This window comes from Stegostoma tigrinum, chromosome 26 (assembly GCF_030684315.1).
Source record: "Stegostoma tigrinum isolate sSteTig4 chromosome 26, sSteTig4.hap1, whole genome shotgun sequence".
Lineage (NCBI taxonomy): Eukaryota > Metazoa > Chordata > Chondrichthyes > Orectolobiformes > Stegostomatidae > Stegostoma > Stegostoma tigrinum.
The window spans coordinates 23,684,350-23,708,459 of NC_081379.1; the positions used below are offsets into that span (position 1 = coordinate 23,684,350).

Sequence of the window (24,110 nt, forward strand, 5' to 3'; positions counted from 1 at the left end):
ATTATTTTCATCAATAGAATAAACAGCAGGAGAGTTTAACAGAGAATTTACTACACTGAGCAGAACAGGCAAACTTCATGCAGTCCATCGTTCTGAAAAGATAATCTTCTTTCACACTCATTGGCAAAATCCCATTTTCAGGAACCTACATTTCGTTAAGAACACCAAATTCATTTTAATGAACATCAGTAAATCTACAATGGAAAACTAAACACTTCTAAAGTCAAATAACAGCGCACACAGTGAACATATTTGACTCCTTTGGGCAGAACACATCAATTAGCTCAGTAACTGTAGTGATATAACTAACTTTTCAAGTACCATACTGAGGATCACACCAGTTTCACACACCTTGTACTACATTGTGGTATAATGTCAGTTAGATTTGGTTTGCCACCGTGATCAATATCAAGGTGAAATTTCTTAATTAGTTTTGCATTAAGATTAGAATTTCAGGTCTGATCAAATGATTGTGATGGTGTCTATTTCTTCTGGAGTTGCTTATAATGTGTGCTAAAGCAAAGATAAATCTAGATAAAAACCAAAAGAACTGCGGAGGCTGCAAATCAGGAACAAAAACATAAGTTGCTGGAAAAGCTCAGCAGGTCTGGCTGCATCTGTGAAGTAAAAGATCAGATTTAATGTATCATGTCCAGTGACCCTTCCTCAGAACAGTTTTGAGAAAGGGACACCAGACCCAAAACGTTAACTCTGATTTTGTCTTCACAGATGCTAAGCTTTTCTAGCAACTTCTGTTTTTGTGCAAAGACCAGTCTAGGCCAGGTTGTTTATTACATGGCCAGGCTAAATGAAAATAGTGCCATTCTTGGGTCATTAATGATTCACTCCCTCATTGGGTATGCATCCATAAAATCTCAGTGTAAACAATCAGAGCCCCAATGTTCACAATTGTTGGGAACGTCACAACATAGGCTACAGCTCCAAATTTTCATCTATATTGTCTATCTGTGTTCATTGTGGCTGAATAGATTATTTTGTTTTCTTTGTCATTTGAAATAAAGAATTTACAAAGCTTTGTTTTTAAGGCAGGTTTCTTCTCCATAGTATTTACCGACATTACTCAGTGATAGAAAACTCAAAAAAGTAATGAATCAGAGAGACAGAAGGTGGCCAAAAAGAGGAACCAAACAGGAAAAAACAGGATAGCAAGACTGAATAAAGAGAGGGGAATAAGTGAATCACACTAACAGAGAGAAAAGGGCAGGATTCGAGAGAAGCATAGAGAACACACTGGTTCTTAATATCAACAATGGGAGAACAGGAGGGAGAGAGTGAGAGACAGAGAATAAGGAACCTGAACAATGAAAAAGGAAATAGGGCTCAAACAGGACCAAACAGCTTTCAAAAGTGCAATAACAAAACAGAGAAAAGGGGGCGATATGTATGTGGTTTGATGTGTAGTAGAGCTATTGTACACTGGGCCTTTTCACCGAGATGCAAGTGGAGAACACACTCTGACCATCCACTCGGATCAAAGGGAAGCTGAAGCAGGCTGAATTCTGCACATGGTACACAAGGAACATGGTTCCCAGGCTTTCCAACTCTAAAGCAATTTTAAATGATCAAAAACAGCTGGCAACATACTCAGCTTTTTTCAAATACTGAAAGCTGAATGTTAAAACAGCAGGGCACTGGAGTTAGTTTGAAATTTCAAAGCCTACCTTTTTGACAGGGTTCTCAGCAGCTACTTCCCCACTACAAGTAATTTCCATTTGCTTCGAGCGTAACACCACTTCTGTGAGGTGGTTTGTGATGTAGCGATTGACTAAACACTTCCTTTAATTATTAGGAGACCCAACTGGGTTCCTGTAAGGATAAGGGAAAGATGTAACTGACCTAAGTGCAGCAAAATGGATCGCAAAGCTGCAGTACAGAATGGGCAGAGATAATAGAAACTGCAGATGCTGGAGAATTCAAGATAACAAAGCGTGGAGCTGGATGTACACAGCAGGCCAAGCAGCATCTTCGGAGCACAAAAGGACCCTTCATCAGAGAGGGTTTTCTGATGCTTTTCTGATGAAGGGTCTAGGCCCGAAACGTCAGCTTTTGTGCTCCTGAGATGCTGCTTGGCCTGCTGTGTTCATCCAGCTCCACACTTTGTTATCTTACAGATCAGGCACATTTTATTATGAGAAAGATAAAGACTGTCAACAGTTATCATTAAGAACTGAAGGAACACGATCGGGACGAGAATGGCCCAAGAATGTGCTCCTCCAATCAGTAAAATCATTGCTTATCTTCGACCTCGATTCCACATTACCAGCCTAGCCCGGAATCTAAACTATAGTTACTTTCATTGCATGAGGCTAAGGGAGTAATGAACATGCCTCATTTAACCAATTTTAACAGCCAGAGCTTAACTTTGATTTCTCTAAATAGCCAAAGGTTTACACTTCTCCAAGGTTTTATTTGGGTCCTTCAGCAGGTCACCCTTTGGGAGCATTAGTGAGACACCTGGTCTGTGGCAGGAGCAGCACAGAAGAGTGGTGGGTAACTTCCAAAGAATATCTATCACAATACTCCATACACCAGAGCTCCTCTTGACATCTGAGAATGGAAAGCACTGGATCAGGGTATTACACATTTCTAACTCACCTCTGGAGATGTTTGGATCTGACAAGGCTCAGGCTGAACCAGACAGGTAGCTCTGGCTGCTTCTTACAAAGTCATTACAGATGCCCTGCTCAGAAAGCTCACCCGATTTTGTTCGAGTTGCAGTGTGATTTCACTCAGGAAGTGAAATCACATTTAACTGTCTTCATGGGGGTAGTATTTTTGTCAAAAACCAAATGAAAGCCCTTGGTTCGTACAATTCCTTTCTGTATAATAACACAGAGTATTTTGACATGTCCTCCCTGTTTATACAGAGAAAAGTACTGTTGTTCCAAAGTGACAACACTCAGAGAAGGACGTTTACATGGGACTGCATAGCACAGGTACAGGCCCTTTGGCCCATGACATTATGCCAAACAGGATGCCAAATTAAACTAATGAACACACTTAACATGAGGATCCTGTGAAGTGCTGCTGATCAAAGAGAACTTAGCGTGCATGCTCATAATTCCTTGCAAGTAGAGTCAGGAGGGCAGGGTGGTGAAGAAGGGGTTTGGTACACGCCTTTATTGGTCACTGCATTGAGCATGAGAGTTGGGAGGTCATGTTACAGCTGTACAGGACATTGGTTAGACCACTATTGGAATACAGTTCTGGTTTCCCTGCTATAGGAAGGATGTTGTGAAACTTGAAGGTGTTCAGAAAAGATTTACAGGGATGTTGCCAGGATTGCAGGGGTTGAGCTATTGGGAGAGGCTGAACGGGCTGGGGCTATTCTCTCTGGAGTGTTGGAGGCTGAGGGATGAAACTTTAAAGGTTTATAAAATCATGAGGAGCTTGGATAAGGTGAATAGCCAAGGTCTTTTCCCCAGGGCAGGGCAGTCCAAAACTAGAGGGTATAGATTTAAGGTCAGAGAGGAAAGACATAAAAAGGGACCTGAGGGGTAACTTTTTCACGCAGAGGGTGGTGCGTGTTTGGAATGAGCTGCCAGAGGAAGTGGTGGAGGCGAGTACAATTACAACATTTAAAAAGCATCTGAATGGGTATATGAATAGGAAGGGTTTAGAGAGATATAGGCCAAATGCTGGCAAATGGAACTAGATTAATTCGGGATAACTGATCAGCATGGATGAATTGGGCTGAAGGGTCTATTTCCATTCTGTACATCACAATGACTCCATGACTATATGACCTGCCCTGCCCTGCGTGCAAGTACCTCCCCCTTTACCTGCCGCCCCCTCCTTCCCCTCCACATGCCCTCACATACATTGAATGCAGAAAGATCCCACTCCTCATGCATATTAAAGCACTGCATTTTGAGAAATAGTTTAACATTGCAAATCCAACTTTAGCACAAGACATTAAATGCACTAAATGCACATCCTTTGAGAGCCGCAGTCTCCTAGCTGGTAGAAAAGACCAGGATTTTAATATCAGAACTCTCTGCTCAGCACCAGGTGGGGCTATTTTTAAAACGTGTACATTTCTGCGTTCAGAAAGTCAGTGCCTGTGGCACTGTCAGAAAATTCTCTTGGCAGCCAAAAGAATACACTCAGAACTACTGTCACAAAATCACCATCACTAATTTCAAGAATAGATAGAAGGAGCCACTGGTACTTTTTAAAAATTAAAAGCTTCTAAGAAGTTGACTCTCAATTACTCTGCGTGGACAATGAAAGGAAACTTCATAAATAATGTAAATTTTATTGCAAACCAAGACTGCTGCCAACACAATAATGTACATCCACCTCTCCATCATGGTTTGTTTGCCATTACCAATGCTGCAGCCTGGCATGATTTCCATGCCAAATGTTGCCACCTGAAGAAAGTCACACATTATGTACTGTGGCTGGTTAGAGTATACAACTAAGGAACAACCAATGTGAAATTCACCTGCACAGGCTCCTATTATAAGATGCACACAAAAAAAAACTGTTCATAGTTTGTTAATTTTAAAGGAAACCATTTTTATGAGGAATTGTTTATAAATGAAGGAGAAAGATTGTTGCCAACGCAGAGCGATGGGAACCAGAACGCCGCATGTGACACTTCTTTTCAAAATGACGCAGGATTTTTCTACCACAACTCATATGTTATACAATCTTTACTGTAGACAAAATATCGTACAGCTCTTCACAGAAATGTCATTGAAAAAATGACGCAAAAGTAGTATAAGGAGGCATGATAGGGTTTAAGGAGAAGAGCGAGGGCAACGATGGAGAGACAGAAGAGTGAGGCTCGGTCAGTTGAGATTTGGTCATGAGTGGAGTGGGAAAAGACAGCTGGGGAATCCAAAAGAAAGAAAAGTCAAAGAAATACTGAGCTGTTGGTGGGTCATCAGGGGAAGTAATATTACCTGGATAAGGATGCAAGTTCATGCAGGGGGTTAAGCAATGAAAATTTTGATATTGCAGTGTTGGAGAACTTGGAAGCAACTCAGAAACATGGAAACCAGAAGCAGGAGTAGGCCATTCAGCCCTTTGAGCCCGCACCACCATTCAATATGAGCCTGGCTGAACTTCTATCCCACTGCCAATTTCCCACTTTCTCTCCATACCTCTTGATGCCTTTAATATTTAAACATTTATCCATCTCTTTTCTTGAATATACTCAGTGACCCGGCCTCCACAGCCTTCTGTGGTAGGAAATTCCACAGACTGATCGCCCTTTGAGTGAAGAAAGGTTTCCTCATCTCACTCCTAAAAATGACCTATCTCATATCCTGAGACTGTGATCTCTGGTGCTAGGCTCCCTGGTTGGAAATGTCCTCAATGTATCTAGAGTCAGAGAGTTACAGGCCAGGGAGACAAACAGCTTGGTCCATGTCGCGGCGCAGTGGCTCAGTGGTTAGCACTGCAGCCTCACAGCACCAGGGACCCAGGTTTGATTCCAGCCTCGGATGACTGTCTGCGCGGAGTTTGCACATTTTCCCCGTGTCTGAGTGGGTTTCCTCTGGGTGCTTCGGTTTCCTCCCACAGTCCAAAAATGTGCAGGCTAGGTGGATTGGCCATGCTAAATTGCCCGCAGTATTCAGGGGTGTGTGGTTATAGGGGGATGGGTCTGGATGGGATACTTCAAGGGGCGGTGTGGACTTGTTGGGCCAAAGGGCCTGTTTCCACACTGTAGGGAATCTAATCTAATCTAAACTCATTCGTGCCGACCACATATCCCAATTTGACCCTCTCTAGTCGAATTAGAATCTTACACATTTCAATCAGATCACTTCTCATCTTGCTAAACTCTTGTGAATACTAGACCAGGTCAAATCAATTTCTATTCATACAACAGTCCTGCCATCACCTGTATCAGAATAGTGAACCGTCAGGGCATTCCATCTATGGCAAATATATTATCTCTTGGGTGGGGAGACCAAAGCTGCACATAATTCTCAGGTGTGGTCTCACCAAGGCTGGATTAATGGCAGTAAGACATCCCAGCTTCAGATCTCAACTTCTCTTGCAACGAAGGCCAGCATACGCTGTGCCTTGCTGATTCCTTGCTGTTTATTTTCAGGATGAACCTTCATACATCACTAGTTGAGATGTAACTGGAGCATTGTGTCCAATTTTGGGCACCACGCTTGAGAAAAGATGTGAAGACTTTACAGAAGGTGCAGAGAAGATTTACAAAAATAATTCCCATGATGAGAGACTTTGTTATGTGGATATATTAGTGAGAACGATCCCAGCTTCTCCAGAGTAGAGAAGTTTGTAGTAAGATTTAATGTAAGTGTTCAAAATGGTTAGCGTTCTAAGCAAAGTGGGTACAAAATAAAAGTTTTCCATTTGGACATTGTCAAGAACCAAAGTACACACCTTTCTATTAACTGGCAAAAGAACCAGAGATGGTATGTGGAAAGTTTCTTAAATACAGCAAGTGCAATGCGTTTCGGACACACTGCCTGAGAATGTGGTGGATGCGAATCCAACTGGGGAATTGGAAGAGCTGCTGGAGATAACTATTGGTAGCATCACAGGGCCTAGCTGAACCGCTCTTGCAGAGGGTCAGCACCTCTTGATGGGCTGCATGGTCTTCTACTGTGCTACCAGCATTCAGCATTTAGTCTCCAACAATGTGCACAAGACCGTATTTCATACTGTCAGAACAAGGTAAGTCAATGAGTTTGTGTTAGTATCTGCAGCTGACATCAAAGGAACCATATGTTTACACTCAGCTGCTGTTTTTAAGTGTAGAAGAGCCTTTAGGGGCCAATATGAAAGCTGGATCTTAAAAGAACTAATAAATTAAAGATGGAACAATGTGAATTTGTATTTCGACAGAATCCATCCAGTGTAAATACAGTACAGGTAATATTCACACAAACGTCAACAGATGCCTCAACTCAATGCACATTACAGGATACATTTATCTTCACAGAGTGCTGTTCATCTTCCATTTGTAGTTACATTTTTCGATTACGTGTTACTTTATTGTGTATCAATTCTTCTTTCCGTTAGAGTCATTGTAAACCCAATTAAAATAAGATCTTCATATGAAACTGGACTGCAACTCACTTCAGACCATCACTCTTAATGTTTCCTATAGGACACTCCACACATTGAAACAAACTCACTACTTCAGCTGACACTGTGTCAGCGTTTTCAGTTGGCTTTTAAAATATAGACTGCTCAAGCCAATAAAGTAGTGCCCAGAGGAGCGAGTAACACATCAAACAAAAGAAAAACTTCAGCAGGAATGTTGATGAAACTAATTCTCTGTACTAACTTAAACTCCACTAACCACAGCTAAGATACACACAAGATCCTGACAAATTAATACAATAAACTTCACTACCCTTTTTAAATAGTATTGTGGTACAAAGCATGTTTGAAATTAATGACTACAATAAATTACAGTAAATTGATTGCAGTTTGAACTTTTGGAGTCTGTTCAGCCTAATTTTACCTTTTTCTTTTAATAACAAGGTTTTTTTTATTTTGTTGCATCCAGGTTAATGTTGCGTGGCTCTAAAAACCATGCGCTAAGTGCTATAAATGTTCATCAAACTGCGCGCGAGAGGTTTGTGTGGCTACACATGTGTGTGGGAGAGGTCTGCGTGTGACAGCGTGTGTATGTATGTTGATAGAATTCTGTGTGTAGAAGAGAGAGACAGACAGACAGAGGTGTGTGTGTGTGTGTGTGTGTGTGTGTGTGTGTGTGTGTGTGTGTCTGTACGTGTATATCTGAGTGTGTGTGTGAGTGTGTGTGTGTGAGAGAGAGAGAGAGAGAGAGAGAGAGAGAGAGAAAGAAAGAGAGAGAAAGAGAGCATGACAGACTGACAGGGACAATGGCAGGAAGAAGGCAGAGGTGCTTTGTAAATATTTGGCCTCAGTTCTCACAGAGAAAGGTGACAGCTGGAATGACCAAAAATGATAGTACAAAGCCAATACTCGTGACAAATACTCAAAAGAAAGCCATATTTGAAAAATTAAAGCGAATCAAAATAGAAAAAGGAATCAAGTATACACAGTCCAGTGCCTGAAAAAGCAAGATTTTGGAGATGGAGGTGACAGCATAGCATGACCCCTCACTGTCTTAGAAGGCCTGACAGGCAACAAATGTTATATACTCACCCTTTCTCCCCCCTCCCATGGTGTCCTAGAAACTGTAAAAAAGCATAAACTAAAATAAAATGATATTCTGTCTCAGTGGTGACTAAGATTCTACAGCCCAGGCTGAGGAATGCCCAGGGTTTCACACACAAGTGAGCTGTACAGATGGGAGAATTCCCTCAGGCTTGGTTTGTTTCTGATGGTGGTAGGGTGGGGGTAGGGTTGGGGGGGGGGTTGTGTATGTGTGCTGTATTAGACCTTGGGTTGAGTGACACTAGATGAAGGCTGTCAGGTACCAAGGCAGTCTGGTAGAAACCCTGGGAGCTAGCACTGTGTCCTAAGTTTGCAAATCAATAGAAAATATGAAATGAAACACTTCTCCAGACCTCACAGCTCCAGGCACTCCCTCTGCTTATTCAAACTAATCTAAGCCTCCATCCCCTTAATCAAACTCCTTTTGCCATCCACCACATACACTTACACTCCATGCCACCCTATTCTCCTGTACCTGTTTGGTGTTGCCCTTTATGGCTTAAATACCATTTTTAAAAAATTCACTCATGGATGTGGGCATCATTGACTGGGCCAGCAGTTATTGCCCATTTCTAGTTGTCCTTAATTGCAATTTGGTGCCAATTCATGTCAATCCTTGCCCCACATGAACACAGTGCCTACTTATGTCAATCCAGGCCTACCAGCCATTACCCATTACCCCACCTGCCAAGCCACCTCTACTGTAAACAGACCTCAGGGCCCATGCGGTGATGAGATAAGATGAAGTTCTACGAAATAAAGTCCTAAGACTGTCGAGGACTACACTACACTGAAGTATTAAAAAACTGAAACATTGCTTTTACATTGTTCAACTTAATAAAGCCTCAAAAGCACAAACATTTTATTTATTTTTGGATTACATCTTTTAAAAAGTACTAGAATTCATAGTCCCAAATCAAATAACCACTGTTTAACCTGCTACAATCAACTATCAAACTGTGAAACATAACATCTGCAGTGATAATGGATAGTTGTGAAATCAGTCATACAGCAGTAATCCAACAATGGAAGTCCGAAAGTTTATGTCAACAGATATAGTGAAATAGCAAGTATTTTTTAAAAAATCCTAGATATTTTTTCCCCAAAGATTTAAAGGGCAGGACTTTTAAATGCTTTGGAACTGGCTCCAAGAATCAGAAAATGCTATAGCAAACTGACAATAAAGTTTGGCATCAGTAACTCCAGTTGAAAAGCTTGTCTTCTGCACAGGCACAATGGTCTCTTCTATGCAGGAAGTTCCACAAAGTATTGCAGGAATGAATGTACACACCAACAAACCTGAGAGGCAGCAACGACACCACAGAGTAGGACAAGCAATCCATACTGTCTTAACATTTCAGGTCCAGTGACCCTTCCTCAGAATGGTTTGGAGGAAGGGTCACTGGACCCAAAATGTTAACTCTGCTTTTTCCTTCACAGATGCTGCCAGACCTGCTGAGGTTTTCCAGCAATTTTGTTTCCGTTTCTGATTTACAGCATTCGCAGTTCTTTTGGTTTTTAATGCATACTGTATCTTGACTCTGCTAGTGTTAAGGAGGTTAGGCTGTAAATAAAATAAATCTAACCTATCCCTCAGTCATTTTTAGGGCTGTTGAGACAGCATTGTACTCATAATACACCAGCAGTTTATCCTTTCAGTAAGGACATCATGTTGAGATCCACCAGAAAAGGAGCACCTTAACACATTTACTATATGACTAAAAAAGGTTGATTTTTGGGTAGTAACCAGTATTCCAGATTGCGCTGAATCAAAATAGTAACTGCAACATTTTTGTCCTTTTGATGTAAAATGACTACTGAGTTCACTAACCCCTGCAATCACTGACTGCCATTTTAAACAACACGGCATCTTAAGCGCAAATTATAATCACATACATATACTGAATAAGCTAACAAAGACTTAGATCTTCTTCAAACTTATTTCATCCAACTCACATAAGACCAGCCCAAATATGGGGCATAATCCCACTGCAGGTTGTGGTGTTGGGACAAGTCATTCAGAATTCAAAGAGCACCAGGTCAGGTTACGAGATTGAATTTGGTGCTGGGGAAGCACCAATGGGGGAAAATTACGAGCCTAACAAATGGCAGGATGAAAATTACAGTAAAAAATGGGCCAGCTGCAAAACACATGCTTTCTAACACTCACCAGTAGATTTCCTTTCATTATTAATAAATACAGATCGACAGATGAAGGAGAGAAATGCCACATAACTTACGAATGTGGTGTAAGTGTCATAAGTGACTCACAGTGACTGGAGGAACCCCAGATGTTGACTTTACTTTTAAGCAAGATGCACAAGACACCGTCAATACTCTGGGAATGTTCCTGTTAGGCAGAGCAAATCCCTTTTTCATTTCTAAAAAAAGTACCTTCTTAAATACTTCCATAGCAGGGATTGGACTGCAGCCTTAAAGCTGCTCCCAGTGACTTTTTTCTTAAAGGTGGGGACACAGATTTTGTGAAAAGATCAGCAACAATTTGATTTGATTTGGGACAACATGGAACAACACTGGAGTTCCAAATCAAGGTGAAACTTTTTTTTAAACAACATTTAATTGTTAACCAATAATTACAATATTGTGCTAAAAATCCAGGATAAACAATGAAAGAGGTAGATGGGGATGACTGTGAACTCTCTCAAAAGATGAGGCCTCTTAAATAGAAGTAATTATATTTCAAAAGTTTAGATTTATTCACCCTGAAGCTTATCTTTGAATTAGCAGTAGCTAACGTGCAAGGAGAAAAGCAAGACAAAAGGCAAATACTTAAACAAAACTGAGTCAACATCACAGGCAACAGCAACATTGAAGGTTTATAGTCATCGAAACATCAGAGGCAAGATTAGGTTAATCAACAGGAACAAAAGTAAATTAAAGACCAAGGTGAGGAGAGTCATGAGAGAGAGAAAATTGGGACATGATCTTAAGGGTGCTGTAGAATCAGTTGAACAAAAGGAACAAGTACGTAGAGCAAATAATGAGTCCGTCATGTCTTAAGAAGAGTAAAAGTATGACAGTGAGTGACAAACCAGCAGATGGTGCTTTTGGGTGCAGTACAGACTACAGCTTCATAGCTGGATGGGAGGAGGATTCCTTTCCATTCAGACGTAGGATGTAATTATCATGGGTAAGGCCAGCATTTATTGTCCAGGCCTAATTGCCCTTGACAGCCACCTTCTTGATGACAGTAGAGTATCTCACTAATCCATCTGAGAGATAGGTAACAGTCATCCGCATTGTTGTTTGTCTGAATCTAGGCTGCAGTAGGTAAGAAACAGAGACTGTTACTAAAGGACAATGCTGAACCAGCTGGGATTTTACAACAACCCAGCAGTTTATTTATTCAAATTCAGAATTTCCCAGCTGTCATGGTGGGATTTGAACTTGTGGCTGGATCATTTATCCAAGCCTCAGGACTCCAATGGCGTAACCACAATGGTTGATTGACAACACTTCCTCAAACATTCACTCTCTCTATTACGGACACTCAATAGCAGCATTGAGCACAAGATTTCACAACTTGCACTGCGAGATGTTACCAAGGCTCCCTAGACTGCTATTTCCAAAGTCACAACCACTACCAAATGCAAAGCCAAGGGCTGTAGAAATGCAGGAACACCACCACCATCTGAAAGTTCCCTCCCACCCCCCCACCAAGCCACTCACCATGGGCCCGCCAGGAAAGGTGGCGCGGACATGCAGGAGAAAGGACGGTCATCCCCAGCACAGCCTACGCTTGGAAGGCAAATGTGAACAACCCTGCCTAGCAACCAGGTGCCTACTGATTCAGAGAAATACAACATTCCTCTTTAACTTCAGATGAGAATGAGAGAGAGGCATGAACCAGCAAGGAGGTGGACAATGATCAGAACTACGCACTAGACAATGAGTGCGAGTCTGAAATTCAGACACAAGTACCCGGACACTAGCAAATACAAAGTAAGCCCAGATCATACAAAGTCATTGTGAAGGAATGGAGAGCCATTCAGACCAGCGTACAATATACCAGTCATGCCTGTAGAGAGTGAGGAGGTAAACTCTCACAATGAGCTGTACTGTGTCACAGCTACCGGCAACAAAACACCAAGTTGTCAATCAAGATTAATCAAGAACACATACCTTTTTAGGTGGGTGTGTGATCACCAGATCAGGACAAGTTATCCAATGTCCAGAATGTTACATTAAAATTTGAACTGCCAATCTTGTTTACTGCAGTTACACTCCATATATTTCCTGAATTGGTAACACACACCTATGACAAATATGTATATGTGTTTGGAATTTTTTTCTTTGGAAACAGGGGATGTTGTGTTATGCCTGACTGCTAGTATGCAAGCATACCTCAAAGAGACATGTTCATGCTATCAGCATTGTATCATGGTCTGCGACCTGATGGTATTAAGCTGTCAGTCTCCATCCTATTTGACTACTTGCAGCATGATATGCTAAAGGAAGCATGCCTAGGTTTGTAATCAAAAGGGTGAGTACTAACCTGAACCCTGCAATCCCCAGTGACTCTAGAATATTCAGACTCCAGGAGGTGTAACAGATGTTTATTGGACCTTTCAGTATGACTAGTTATGTTACACAAGCTACCTTAAAGTATTAACTCATCAAGGTCAAATACCCTGCTGAAGGTAAAAATCCCATCACTGCATCTACGACAGATTGTGACGGCACATCAGATCAAAAGCAACTGCACTTGTTTATTATACCCCTAAAGAAAAGCTTACCTTTGCAAAGACAGAATGGAATTATTTCAGAGACAGTGACAACTGCAGATTCTGGAATTAGAGTCAATGCAGTGTGGAGCTGGAGGAACATAGCAGGTCAGGTAGCATTAGAGAAGCAGGAGGGTTGATGTTTTGGGCCTAGACCCTTCATCCAACCTGCTGTGTTCCTCCAGCTCCCCACTGTACTGAATGGAATTATTTCAGGCTACCTTGTACAGGCAGGCCTTCACTTAAAGGAATAATTGTTACTGTGAACATTTAAAATACTTTGAAAAACATACCTCAGCCTGAAAGCTCTTTAGGAGAGGGGCCACCATTTCTCTAATCTCCTGAAATAAAATTGTACAATACAAAATGTTAAACATTAAACTTGCAGCAACGCTCAAAAATCCACCCTTGCAACATAGTCATTTGGGACCCAATCTTACACCAAGTATATTAGATGATACATAATGGTTGAGGACTGTGGTGTTAACAACATTCTGACTTTACGTTCAAACTGTTAGGATAAGTAAGGTGAAGAGAGGGGTTTATGCACATGATACCACCTGAATCTTCCCTTTTGGCTGAGGGAGAAAGTGCTATACACTCAAACAGGGCAGCGACTTCGGTCTTTTATCATGACAGAGGTGCATTGATTCCATAAGTTTTGATCAAAGGAAATGGCGTGACAATTGCTCAAGTAAGAAGTAAACTCCACAACCACACCGACTGCTCAGCAAAAATCTTTACCGCTTTGCAACGATGATCAAAAAAAATCCCACTGGGACCACAGAAGGCAAAATAGAAACATAGAAAATAAGAGCAAGAATAGGCCATTCCACCCATCAAGCCTGTTCCACCACTCAATGATCATAGCCGATCTAGTTCAGTCCCCTCTTCCAACTTTCTCCACATACTCTTTGATCCCTAGGCTCGTCACTCTGAAGGGAAATGCATTTCTCCCCATCTCAGTCCTAAATGGACTACCCCATATGCTTATCTGTAACCACTGGTTCTGGACACACCCTCCCCCCCCGCTCCCCACCACCGCCATTGGAAACATCTTCTTGCACTTACCCTGTATAGTTCTGTTAAAATTGTTTCTATAAGAATAGGTTTCTATGAGAATCCCTCCTTATTCTTCTAACCTCCAGTGGATACAGTCCTAATGATTCAGTCTTTCTTCAAACGTTAGTCCTGTCACCGCAGGAATCAGTCTGGAAAACCTTTGTTGTACACCCTCCATTGCCAAAAAAAAACCTTCCTCGGATAAGGAGGCCAAAATACAGACAGTGGTCTAGGTGTGGCCTCACTAAGGCCCTGTATTACTTCAGTAAGACATCCCAGTCCCGTACTCCAATCCTTTCACTGTAAAGGCCATATGACCATTTGTTTTCTTCGCTGCCTGCTGCACCTGCGTGTTTACCTTCAGTGCTAGGTGTATGAGGACACCCAGGTCTCACTGCACCTCCCCCTTTTTCCAATCTATCACCACTCAGATCATAGTCTGCCTGCCTGCTTTTGGTGTCAGTGGATAGTTTGACAGTTCCCCACATTATACTTCATCTGCCATGCATTTGCTCACTCACTCAACTTGTCCAAATCATACTGGAGCATCTCTGCATCTTCCTCACAGTTCACTCTCCACCCAGCTGTGTCCTCTGCAAACTTGGAGATATTATATTTAATTCCCAATCTAAATGGGTCAGCCATGGTACATGCAACAGCAAAGAAGTTGTTTTTAAATATTTTCTGGTGACATTGATGTTGTTCCATGAAAATGTGGATATATATCTGCGAGTTAATAGAGGAATATAAATCAAAATAGTTTTCATCTTGGTCACTCAAGTTAAAACAGGAACACTGTGTGTACAACAGTATATTTATATTGAGTCTTTAACACAGGGACATCATAAAGGCGTAAGGAAAACTAAGTGTTGATCAAAAATCAATAAGAAAAAGGGCTCTTAAAGGCTTAGTCAACTAAAAGAATGTTTTAAAATGGTGGGAAATTGCAGCAGTTTAAGGAAGAAATTCCAAAACACAGGCCACAGGGGGAACAGTGGAACTGGTAAGTAGGATACAGGATATAATAGCTTGTAGGTTATGCTGGAATTGTATAAAGCACTAGTTAGATCATAGCAGGGTCACACATCTTTCCTAGACTGGTTGCTACAAGACAGGAAAGTTGTGATTGTTCCAGAGAGGATGGATCCAACTGGAAGTGATGGGGAACCGGTATGCCATGTGGAAAACTACCAAGAGACTTTGCAAAGGACCAGCCAGGTATTTAAGTGGCCAACAGTGTGCCTTCACAGGGATCAAGAAACCAAAGGGTCGAAGGCCCCTACCCTGCCCTCAAGAGTAGCCTGCTAATCAGATTTCTAAATCTCATTCACTTGAACCTTGCCCATCTGTTTAGTTTGAAGTCCTCCCTACAGCTCTGGTTATATGGCTGACCAGCATTCTGATCCCAATGCAGTTTAGGTGAACTGGCCTTGGGTTGAATGGCTAGTTGTCAGTTACAATTACTTCCAAATTACTTCTGTGCTCTAAATTTCTAAGATTCTATGTATAAAAACAAATAATACAAGAAACTCAACAGATCAGCATGGAGAAAGAAGCAAGGTTAGAAACTATTGAGATGATATAAATCCTCCAGTGTAAAGGTTGATGGTCTTTCACAGAACTGGGAAAAGATTAGAGACATAACAGACTTGAAGCAAGTACAGCAGGAAGAAAATGGAAGATGGGAAGAAAGGACAAGAAGGCTGCAGCACCATGATGGGTAGGAATGATTAGGAGATAATAAAGGAACAAATCAAAAGAAAGCTGGCAATGAGAACCACAGTTGGGTCTAGAAGAGGTATAAATTGCAACAGTAGAATTGTCACCAGTAATGTACTGTCTATAAAATGGGAGACCTTCTTCTGATCAACATGTCACTTCAAACTGAGGTGCTATCATTTAAGGTTCAATTGAGCTGCATTATACCAGTGTAGAAGGCAGAGGACTGAAAAGCCCCTCTGTCCACAAATACCCTCCGATGCTTTGAATGTTTGCAATATTTTCTGTTTTAGTTCATATTTCTTTATTAATTTATTCATTCATGTGATGACGGCGTCGCTGGTTAGGCAGCACTTACTGCACATCCTTAATTGCCCAGAGGGCAGTGCAAAGTCAATCCAGAGTGGGTCTGGAGTCACATGTAGGCCAGACTGGGTAAGGATGGCAGCATCCTTCCCTAAAAGTCATTAGTGAACCAGATGGGTTTTTCTGATAATCGACAATGAATTCACTGTCATCATTAAATTCTTAATTCCAGATATTTACTGAATGCCAATTCTACCATTTGCCATGACAAGATTTGAACCCAAGTCCCCAGAACGTTATCTGGGTCCCTGAATTAACAGTCCAGTGATAATACCCCTCGGCCATTACCTCCAGCATCTGCAGTACTTTGCTATCCATTACCAGTTCTAAATGAATTGAGGTTTATTGAGAGTAAAGAACATGTGAATTGTTGAGTCTGACAAAGACAAAAGGCACAGCTGAAGTATTCAACAACAAAAGGACTCAGGCAGGAACAGCGGCAGATGTAAGCAATTTTGTCTTAGGAAGGATATAGGGTTAGAAACTGAGTCCAGCTTCGAATTCGATGCCAAAGCCGCAAACAGCTTGGCTGAACTTGGAGAGGTGGCCACACTGTGGGGAATTGAGGGCAAGGGTTTAAAGTATATCATGGGGGTGGAAGACAATGGCTTTGGTCTTACCAATGTTGAGATGGAGAAAACTGGTTCATCCAAGACTGAAGACAAATCCATTTGAAACATGAATCCCTGTCTCTGTCTATGATGGTTCTTGAATGACCCTAGCTCCCAGCCATTAGTTTTTGTGGAGTAAGTCCATGCAAACAATCAATTATCTCATCTTAAAAAAAAACACTTTGAATAAGTCTTCTGTTTATTGATCTACAGACTAATCTTCATCAGATAAAGAGTCACTAGATTCGAAACATGAACTCTGTTTTCTCTCCACAGATGCGGCAAGACCTGCTGAGTTTCACCAGCAATTTCTGTCTTTGTTTCAGAATTCCAGCATCCACAGTAGTTTTTTTGTTCCTTCCCTGAAAGAATGACTTGCAGCAAAAATTGTCTGTCACTACTTCCTCTTCAATTCTCCACAGAAGTCCCATGCATGCAAACTGTATCCATTCAAAAGTTTGGGACAGCGTTGAGCAGCTCTCCCAACCTGTCCAACTGAAAGCTCTGCTCAAATATTATCTGAGTTTCACTTATTCCTCAAGAGTTGAAGTCATCTCACCAGATTCCAAACTCAGTCTGAATTCTTTTTTTAAGCCACTAAAATAAACTGCTGTACATCAAATTATTTAACTTGAGCTATTTAACCTACATACTTAGAATATTTTAATAGCCTCTTGTTACACACGTGTAGCCCTCTTAAGAAATTAAGACAGCAGATTCTGCTTAAATACAGTATATTCATAAATGCAGTTGCTGTTGCATATAACTCAGCAGTTTATGTTCTTTCAGCATCACTTAAAGCTCTTCACTCTACATTATATTTGTATTTGGGCACCCATACAGCATAAATGTTTACCTTCAGGCGAGGGTGAAATTAAACAAGCCTCTGGTTTACTGGGGTGCCCTGTGGAATAATTTTCAAAACAGGACAAAACTATCTGAAATCATAGCTGACTGGGGCAAAAAATATTATGATGTGCACAAGTTATTCCAACTTTTAAATCCCAGGCAGGAACTTCATCATAGAGTGATGATGCAACGAGAAAAACACTAACTCCAACGTAACGCAGTAAACACACTCCAGAAAGGGCTGTAAAACAAACATCAGGCTGCAATGTCCAGAAATATTAGGAACACAGTTTTATGACAGATTGAAGCTAAATAGAAATAAAGTTATAGCTCACTCATTCTCCTGACACTTTCTCTCCCCGTGAGAACTGGCAACAGAAATCATCCAATCTGCAGACTGTGACAACAAGCCGAACCATGGCCTTTCATGCCATTCTGTTGAAAACCTCACCTTTCAAGACATTATCAACTATACCGGTACATACTCTCACTGGAACAAATGGGATTAAACTGGATCCACTGACAAACGTACCAGTCTTCTTAATGAAGCTCAAAAGGGCAGCAATAAGGGTCATCAACCTGAGCATCTCAATGAGTCAGCAAGTGAAGACAATTGTAACTGAGCTGTATGTTACCAGGCTGGAGGGTTTGGATTATAGGGAGAGGATGGATAGGTTGGGACTTTTTCCACTGGATGCTGACTTTACAGAGGTTTTTAAAATCATGAGGGGCACAGATAAAGTGAATAGCAAAAGGTATTTTCCCGAGGGTAGAGGAAACCAGACGGCATATTCTTTTCAGGTGAGAGGAGAAAGATTTAAAAGGGACCTGCAGGATGTTTTCACGCAGAGGGTGGTTCATCTGTGGAATGAACTGCCAGAGGAGGTGGTAGAGGCGGATACATTTACAGCATTTAAGAGACATTTTGATAAGTACGTGATTAGGAAAGGTATAGAGGAATGTAGGTCAACTGCAAGCAAGTGGGATTTAGATTAGCTTGGGAAACCTGTTGTTGGCAAATATGAATTGGACTGAAAGGTCTATTTGCTGTACAGCTGTATATGAGAAGGCCACAGTTCGATTCCCATCCATACTTCTAACTGACCCAGGGTGGCAGCATGGGCACTGTGCTTGGATTCATTTCTTTGAGCTAAGTGGAGAAAAAGCTTGGAATTTTGACAGCTATCAGTGATCCTTGATGGAAAGGGTCTGTCAGCTGTAGACGGTCACGTGCCATCAAATATACTGCCTGCCTAAATTCAGATACAAAGCATTGTTACTTGGACAATGTACTGATGGTCCCAGCATGGGCCAGCTCAGTTAGCAGAAGCCAGAAAAGAAAAGAAAATTCATTAGTAGGAAGATAAAAGCAAAATATGCAGTTGTGGAAATCTGAAATGGAAACAAAGTGTCGGAAAAACTCAGCAGGTCTGGTAGCATTTGTGGGGAAAGAGAAAAACAGAGTTCATGTTTCAAGTCCCATATGAGCCTTCTACAGACCTGGTTTTAGAACAACTTTGAAGAAGAGTCAAATCAGACTTGGAAGTTAACTCTGTTTCTCTCTCCCAGATGCTGCCAGACCTGCTGAGCAACTTAAAGATGGATTAACTGGCTCAAGAATATAACACTTCAAACCAGTGAACACCAATAGCTTGTTCAAAAGCCACAGTGAAAGTGAGAGTAGCATGACAGAATCAGAATCATACAGAAAAGCCAACTGCACAAATCTCAATCAAGAGACACCGAATGGAGTTCCAGCACTAAACGCTCAGCTGAACAGGCCCAGATTAGAGCACCATTAAGACCCAAAAAAAAAACTGGATACCAAACATGAGCCCAATTTAGAATATTTGCAGTCAATACAGATTTCGCAGTGAAATAAATTACCGGTTCACAACAACAGTGCCAATGGCAAGGGGAGCAACTGGGTGAACAATACAGATATTTTCCTCTACAATACATTAGAAAATTTTAAGTCTATTTTGCCCTATTGATGAAACTTTTTTGGCGGGAGGTGGGGAAGCATGGGAAAATGTTCCAGTCAAACCTGCTTCTGCACTTCCCAAAGGTCCAGGTACACGCTTGTGTACAAAATCAGAGGAGGCACATTCTCCCCTCATTAACCCAGGGTCACTGAAGACAATCAGTGACCAGCAGACTTACCATCTGAGATCTGAATTGATTGGTGATCTTGTTAAAGCTTTCCTATCTACAAAGGTCAATTGCACATTAAATAAATTCACTGAAACCAGTCAGAGCAGATTCACCAATAGTCTTGAGCAAAAATGAGTTTGATTGATCGGGAGAAATAGTCCAGTCAACTTCAGGAATTTTGAAAAAGTATGGTTAAAATTTTAAGTTGCTACGCAACTTTGGTCTGAAATAGAAAGAATTAGCTAGCTTAAAAAAAAACAAGAAATAGCACATTATACCTCAGGTACATTTCTTTTGAATTCTCGGCTCAGTTCTATTAGATGCTTGTGAGATTGCTCACTCTCCTCCTGATGGGCTGCTAGATCTGATGCAACTGAATTCAGCTCCTTCTGTGGACGAGATAAGGAGAGAAAGCAAGTTATTATCGCAGGAGGTCAAAAGTCTGCTTAAAAGTTTATCACAAGCCAGGCTGGAACTGCTGTTGACTGCAAGCTACCAGGAAGGATTACGGGCAGAATGAGGGCATGAACCAGGTGTCAATGAAAGGCTTTTAGTTAGTCAGATATTTCAGAGAATCAATCTTCACCTGCAAATGTTTTCCACAATTGGGAATTATGAAAGGTTAAAACGGCTTCAAAAGATTCAAGTTAATTAAAATTACAGAAGCCAAGTTCATGGTATCTTCAAGGTATCAGATGTAAAAACTGCTCTGAAACAAGACTTCCTAAACAAAGTTACTGTTTTTTGTTAGCATACTCGGGTCAAGGTAAATAAATTCACGAGTAAGTGAAGGGTCCAAAGGCGATCAGTTGATCTCAGCTGTGCAGTAGTACAGCCATTGGACTGCAAGCCTCTCAATTAGAGAGAGAAAAAAATGTCAACTCCCATTCTAGATTGAAAATCAGTGACCCTGGTTGTAAGGTCAAGAACAGGGGGATTGGCTAAATAGTGGCCAATACCATCATGACCTGTGTTCAAGGTCACTTGAGTGAGGTACCAGAAGACAAAGACTGTCCAACGAACCGTATCTCAACAAGCAGCAGAAATGATAAGGGAGGAAATTGGTGCCAAATGGCTAGAGGGTAGGAAGGAAAATAACAACAGCAAGAACAAGAAACCCACAAATATACACGCACTCATACACACACAAGTATATATCTTGCTAGATGAAAATATTTCATAAATTTCAAAGTCACACAATTTAGAAGAAAATGTCATTCAATTCTTTGTTGTGCTCCCTTGTGAACACCACATAGAAGCATATTGACATTATAAAATACTTCTAACACATATGAAAATGAATAAATTTGCATTAACTGCTAAACACAGTAGGATCAGGAATTAGATGACAGATTAGATGGTTTGAGCCTTAGAAACAAAGTGAATTTCAAATTTAACAAAGGAATCAATCACAAGAAATGGCATTTTATGGTAACAGTAGAAATTTCACAGTTGTAAAATATAACAGTTCAATTTTCAGTAAATTGCTTTAAAACAGGAATGTAAAATATCTCCATGTTTTTGTTGCTTCAGGAATAATATAAATGTAATTCTTCTAATGTCAACTTATCACAATTCAGCTAATTTCTTTTGAAGTCTCAATTGTCAATTGCTTTTCTGCATGATTAAGTTCCCATTCCATTTTTTTATCCAGGAATTGCCATTAATATTTTTATCCATAATGTTATATTGATAGCTGACCCAAGATAGTTTGTTGGTCTGACCAATATTCAATACATTCTGTTAGTTCTAATGTGAACATTCTCAGAAATATTGAATTGAAAATCTGTAAACATTTAATCAAACAAAATCAGTGAAAGGGATCAGTTTTATGAGAATTGTCTGCCTGTTACAAATCAGGAACATTTTCATTGACCTGCATAGATGAGAAAAATAATCAATGTTCTAAAATCTGCATGATTCAGTTAAAGCAGATGTATATTTTTTAGCCTTTATCAGATAGGTTATGCTCAGTACTAGATGGGATTTTTTAAAAGATGATATTTTACCACAGGTTACCTACTATATGTGAGGCTCTTCCTGCAAACATCAATACTCCCGAAACACAGCTTGACAGGAAAGTTTTAAGCCTGTTCATTATATGCCATGGCAACATCGCACACCATGCATCTATTAAGCTATGTATGAAGTTACAAGGTGTGAAATGAATTCAGCTATAGATAATTAGTGGCAGGAAATCAGATGACTAAAAAGAATTAATGAGTAAACTGTATAAAGATGTAAGCTTGGAAGATTAAAAATTAAAATCAGCATTAAGAATGAACTATATCAAAAGACAATCCTCCAGGGGCTTACCAATGGTTCAATGAGTTTATCCAGTAAACTGCTGACCAACAAGTCCCAACTTTGATCTCTGTGCTACACTGAGCTCACTGATCTCAGCGAAGGTTATGGTAAGCACCTACAAACAACATTAGTATCCTCCGAACTGAAAGCTGCAAAGCAGATTTAGTTCTCTCCTTCTCGTAATTACGTAGCAGGCTCAGCTCGAAATCTTATGCACGTAACTAAGAATTTGATTAGATGCTGGCATTGTGGTAATGTCATTAGACTAGTAGGATCAGGACTAGTTATCCAGAGGATCAGGCTAGTTTTCTGGGTTTCTGGTTCTGTTTGTGGGAGAATGGCTTCAGGACTCTGAAGCATCTTTGCAACGAAGCACATCATCAAGCACAAATAGCACAGTGTGTGCAGTTACAACACACTAGACCAAACTAGACTACACTCTCTCTGGAACACTCACATGATCACATGGACATATGAAGAAGGTGGCTAACTTCTTAGCTAATCTAACTACAAGTTATGATCTGCTATATCTATAATGGCCATGTATAGAGGTGTTTAGTATTAATGTAGCGCTACTTTGAAGTCTATGCCTGAAGACAATTCTCGAACTTTGTCATCTCTTTGACCAGTCTGTATTTTTATTTGAACGCAAATTCATCCATTGACATCAAACCACGTGTTAAAAGATTTCCCAAAATATCGATCCATGAAATTTAAATTCAATTAATAAGTCCAAGAGATTAATACAGCAAGATTTTAATGCTAATCTCAGTGATGATAGCCATGAAACTATCAATTGTTGTAAAATTCCTAGAGGTCACTAATGTCCTTCGGGGAAGGAAGGCCGCTGTTGCTATCCAGTCTAACCAGCACATGGCTTCAATGTCTGAACTCTGCAACAACTAGCACACCACTCAGCTACACCTAACCTGTACCAAAGAGCCAAAAGGCACCTTGTGGCTCAAAAAGGGCTATCAGTGTTACAAGCAACACCCATGTCCCATGAAAGTATTAGCAAGGACAAATCTGAATGTGACAAATGTCCACCTCTGGCAATAGTTTGCCAACAATCCTAACAATGCATCACGGGAGACAATCAGAACTTGGGTAAGTTACACATGGGTGCCACCCGAAGGCACAGCTCCACAAGGTGGGTGGCACATTCAGGAGAGGGACAAGCAGAGTGCGATCACCCTCCCCGACTTCAGCCCCTCACAAAAGGGGCTGCACACAGGTCTAAAAAAAGTGTTTTTTTTTAAACTGAAATGGTTACCCCTCCACAGCCCTGATTCTTTTTGTGTTGCAACTAATTGCAATCAGCAGCAGATATCTGACACAGTGACAGCATCAGCAAAATTGTTGCTGAGAGCACAGAATCTTTGTCTAAAAATAATCAGACATTCTATGCACTGCTGTTTGTTATAATGGTAATCGATGCTGAAGGCTTTGGATTCCATCAATTTATAGATCTCCACCGCTCTGCCTAGTGATTGTGTTCTGTACATGCTGCCAAGGCAGCACAGGGCACTGGATGATTAAGATAAGCCCAGATTCTATTCAGACATTCCTTATCAGTTCTGCTTCTCTGCAACGCAAAGATGGCTTGAACACCTTAAGATTAGTTCACCAGCAATGATGTCAAACTTAAGGGTATTGATCAATAAATCAAATCACACAAAATCAATCAGCCAATCAGACAAGCACAGCAAATGCATTATTGCTGCTTCCCAAAGGCAGCAGCCAGCGCACGGATTTCAACTAAACAGCATTTCCTGGCACTCTGCCAACCACTCGTCCGTCTAATAGACTCCACAGTAGACAAACATAAACCCAGCAGAACAGCAATAAATTTCTCATCAAATAGCAGAAACAGACATGAGATGAACATCTGCTCTGCCCTGACAAAGCTCTTGTGCTCATCTCAAATAAATGGTATCTGCAAACTGTGTCTGACAGACCACCCTAAAGGTAGTCTCACCTCAAACAAAGCAGCGTGCAGGAGTGTTCTGTCGGTTATTTCAATCAGTTAATTTAAACTGACTTCATGCTTCTTCCTTCCAAAAAAATCTGAACATGTAGCCAGATCCAGGCAGTCAATAAACAGACCATCTCGGGAACCTGTACCACTCAGGCAACC

The 24,110-nt window shown here is 40.9% G+C and overlaps 1 protein-coding gene across 5 annotated transcripts in view; it reads right to left on the minus strand.

Moving 5' to 3' along the window:
* Positions 1 to 24,110, minus strand: part of cux2b (cut-like homeobox 2b) — a 302,961-nt gene that overhangs the window by 139,104 nt on the left and 139,747 nt on the right. For 4 of the 5 annotated variants that reach the window (XM_048556469.2, XM_048556468.2, XM_048556466.2 and 1 more), the window contains exons 2-3: positions 19,945 to 20,055; positions 13,199 to 13,246 (exon numbers count right to left, since the gene is read on the minus strand). In XM_048556469.2, coding sequence (XP_048412426.1) covers positions 13,199 to 13,246; positions 19,945 to 20,055 — 159 coding nt within the window. The remainder of the gene's footprint in view (positions 1 to 13,198; positions 13,247 to 19,944; positions 20,056 to 24,110) is intronic. The other variant, XM_048556467.2, reaches the window with a different exon arrangement.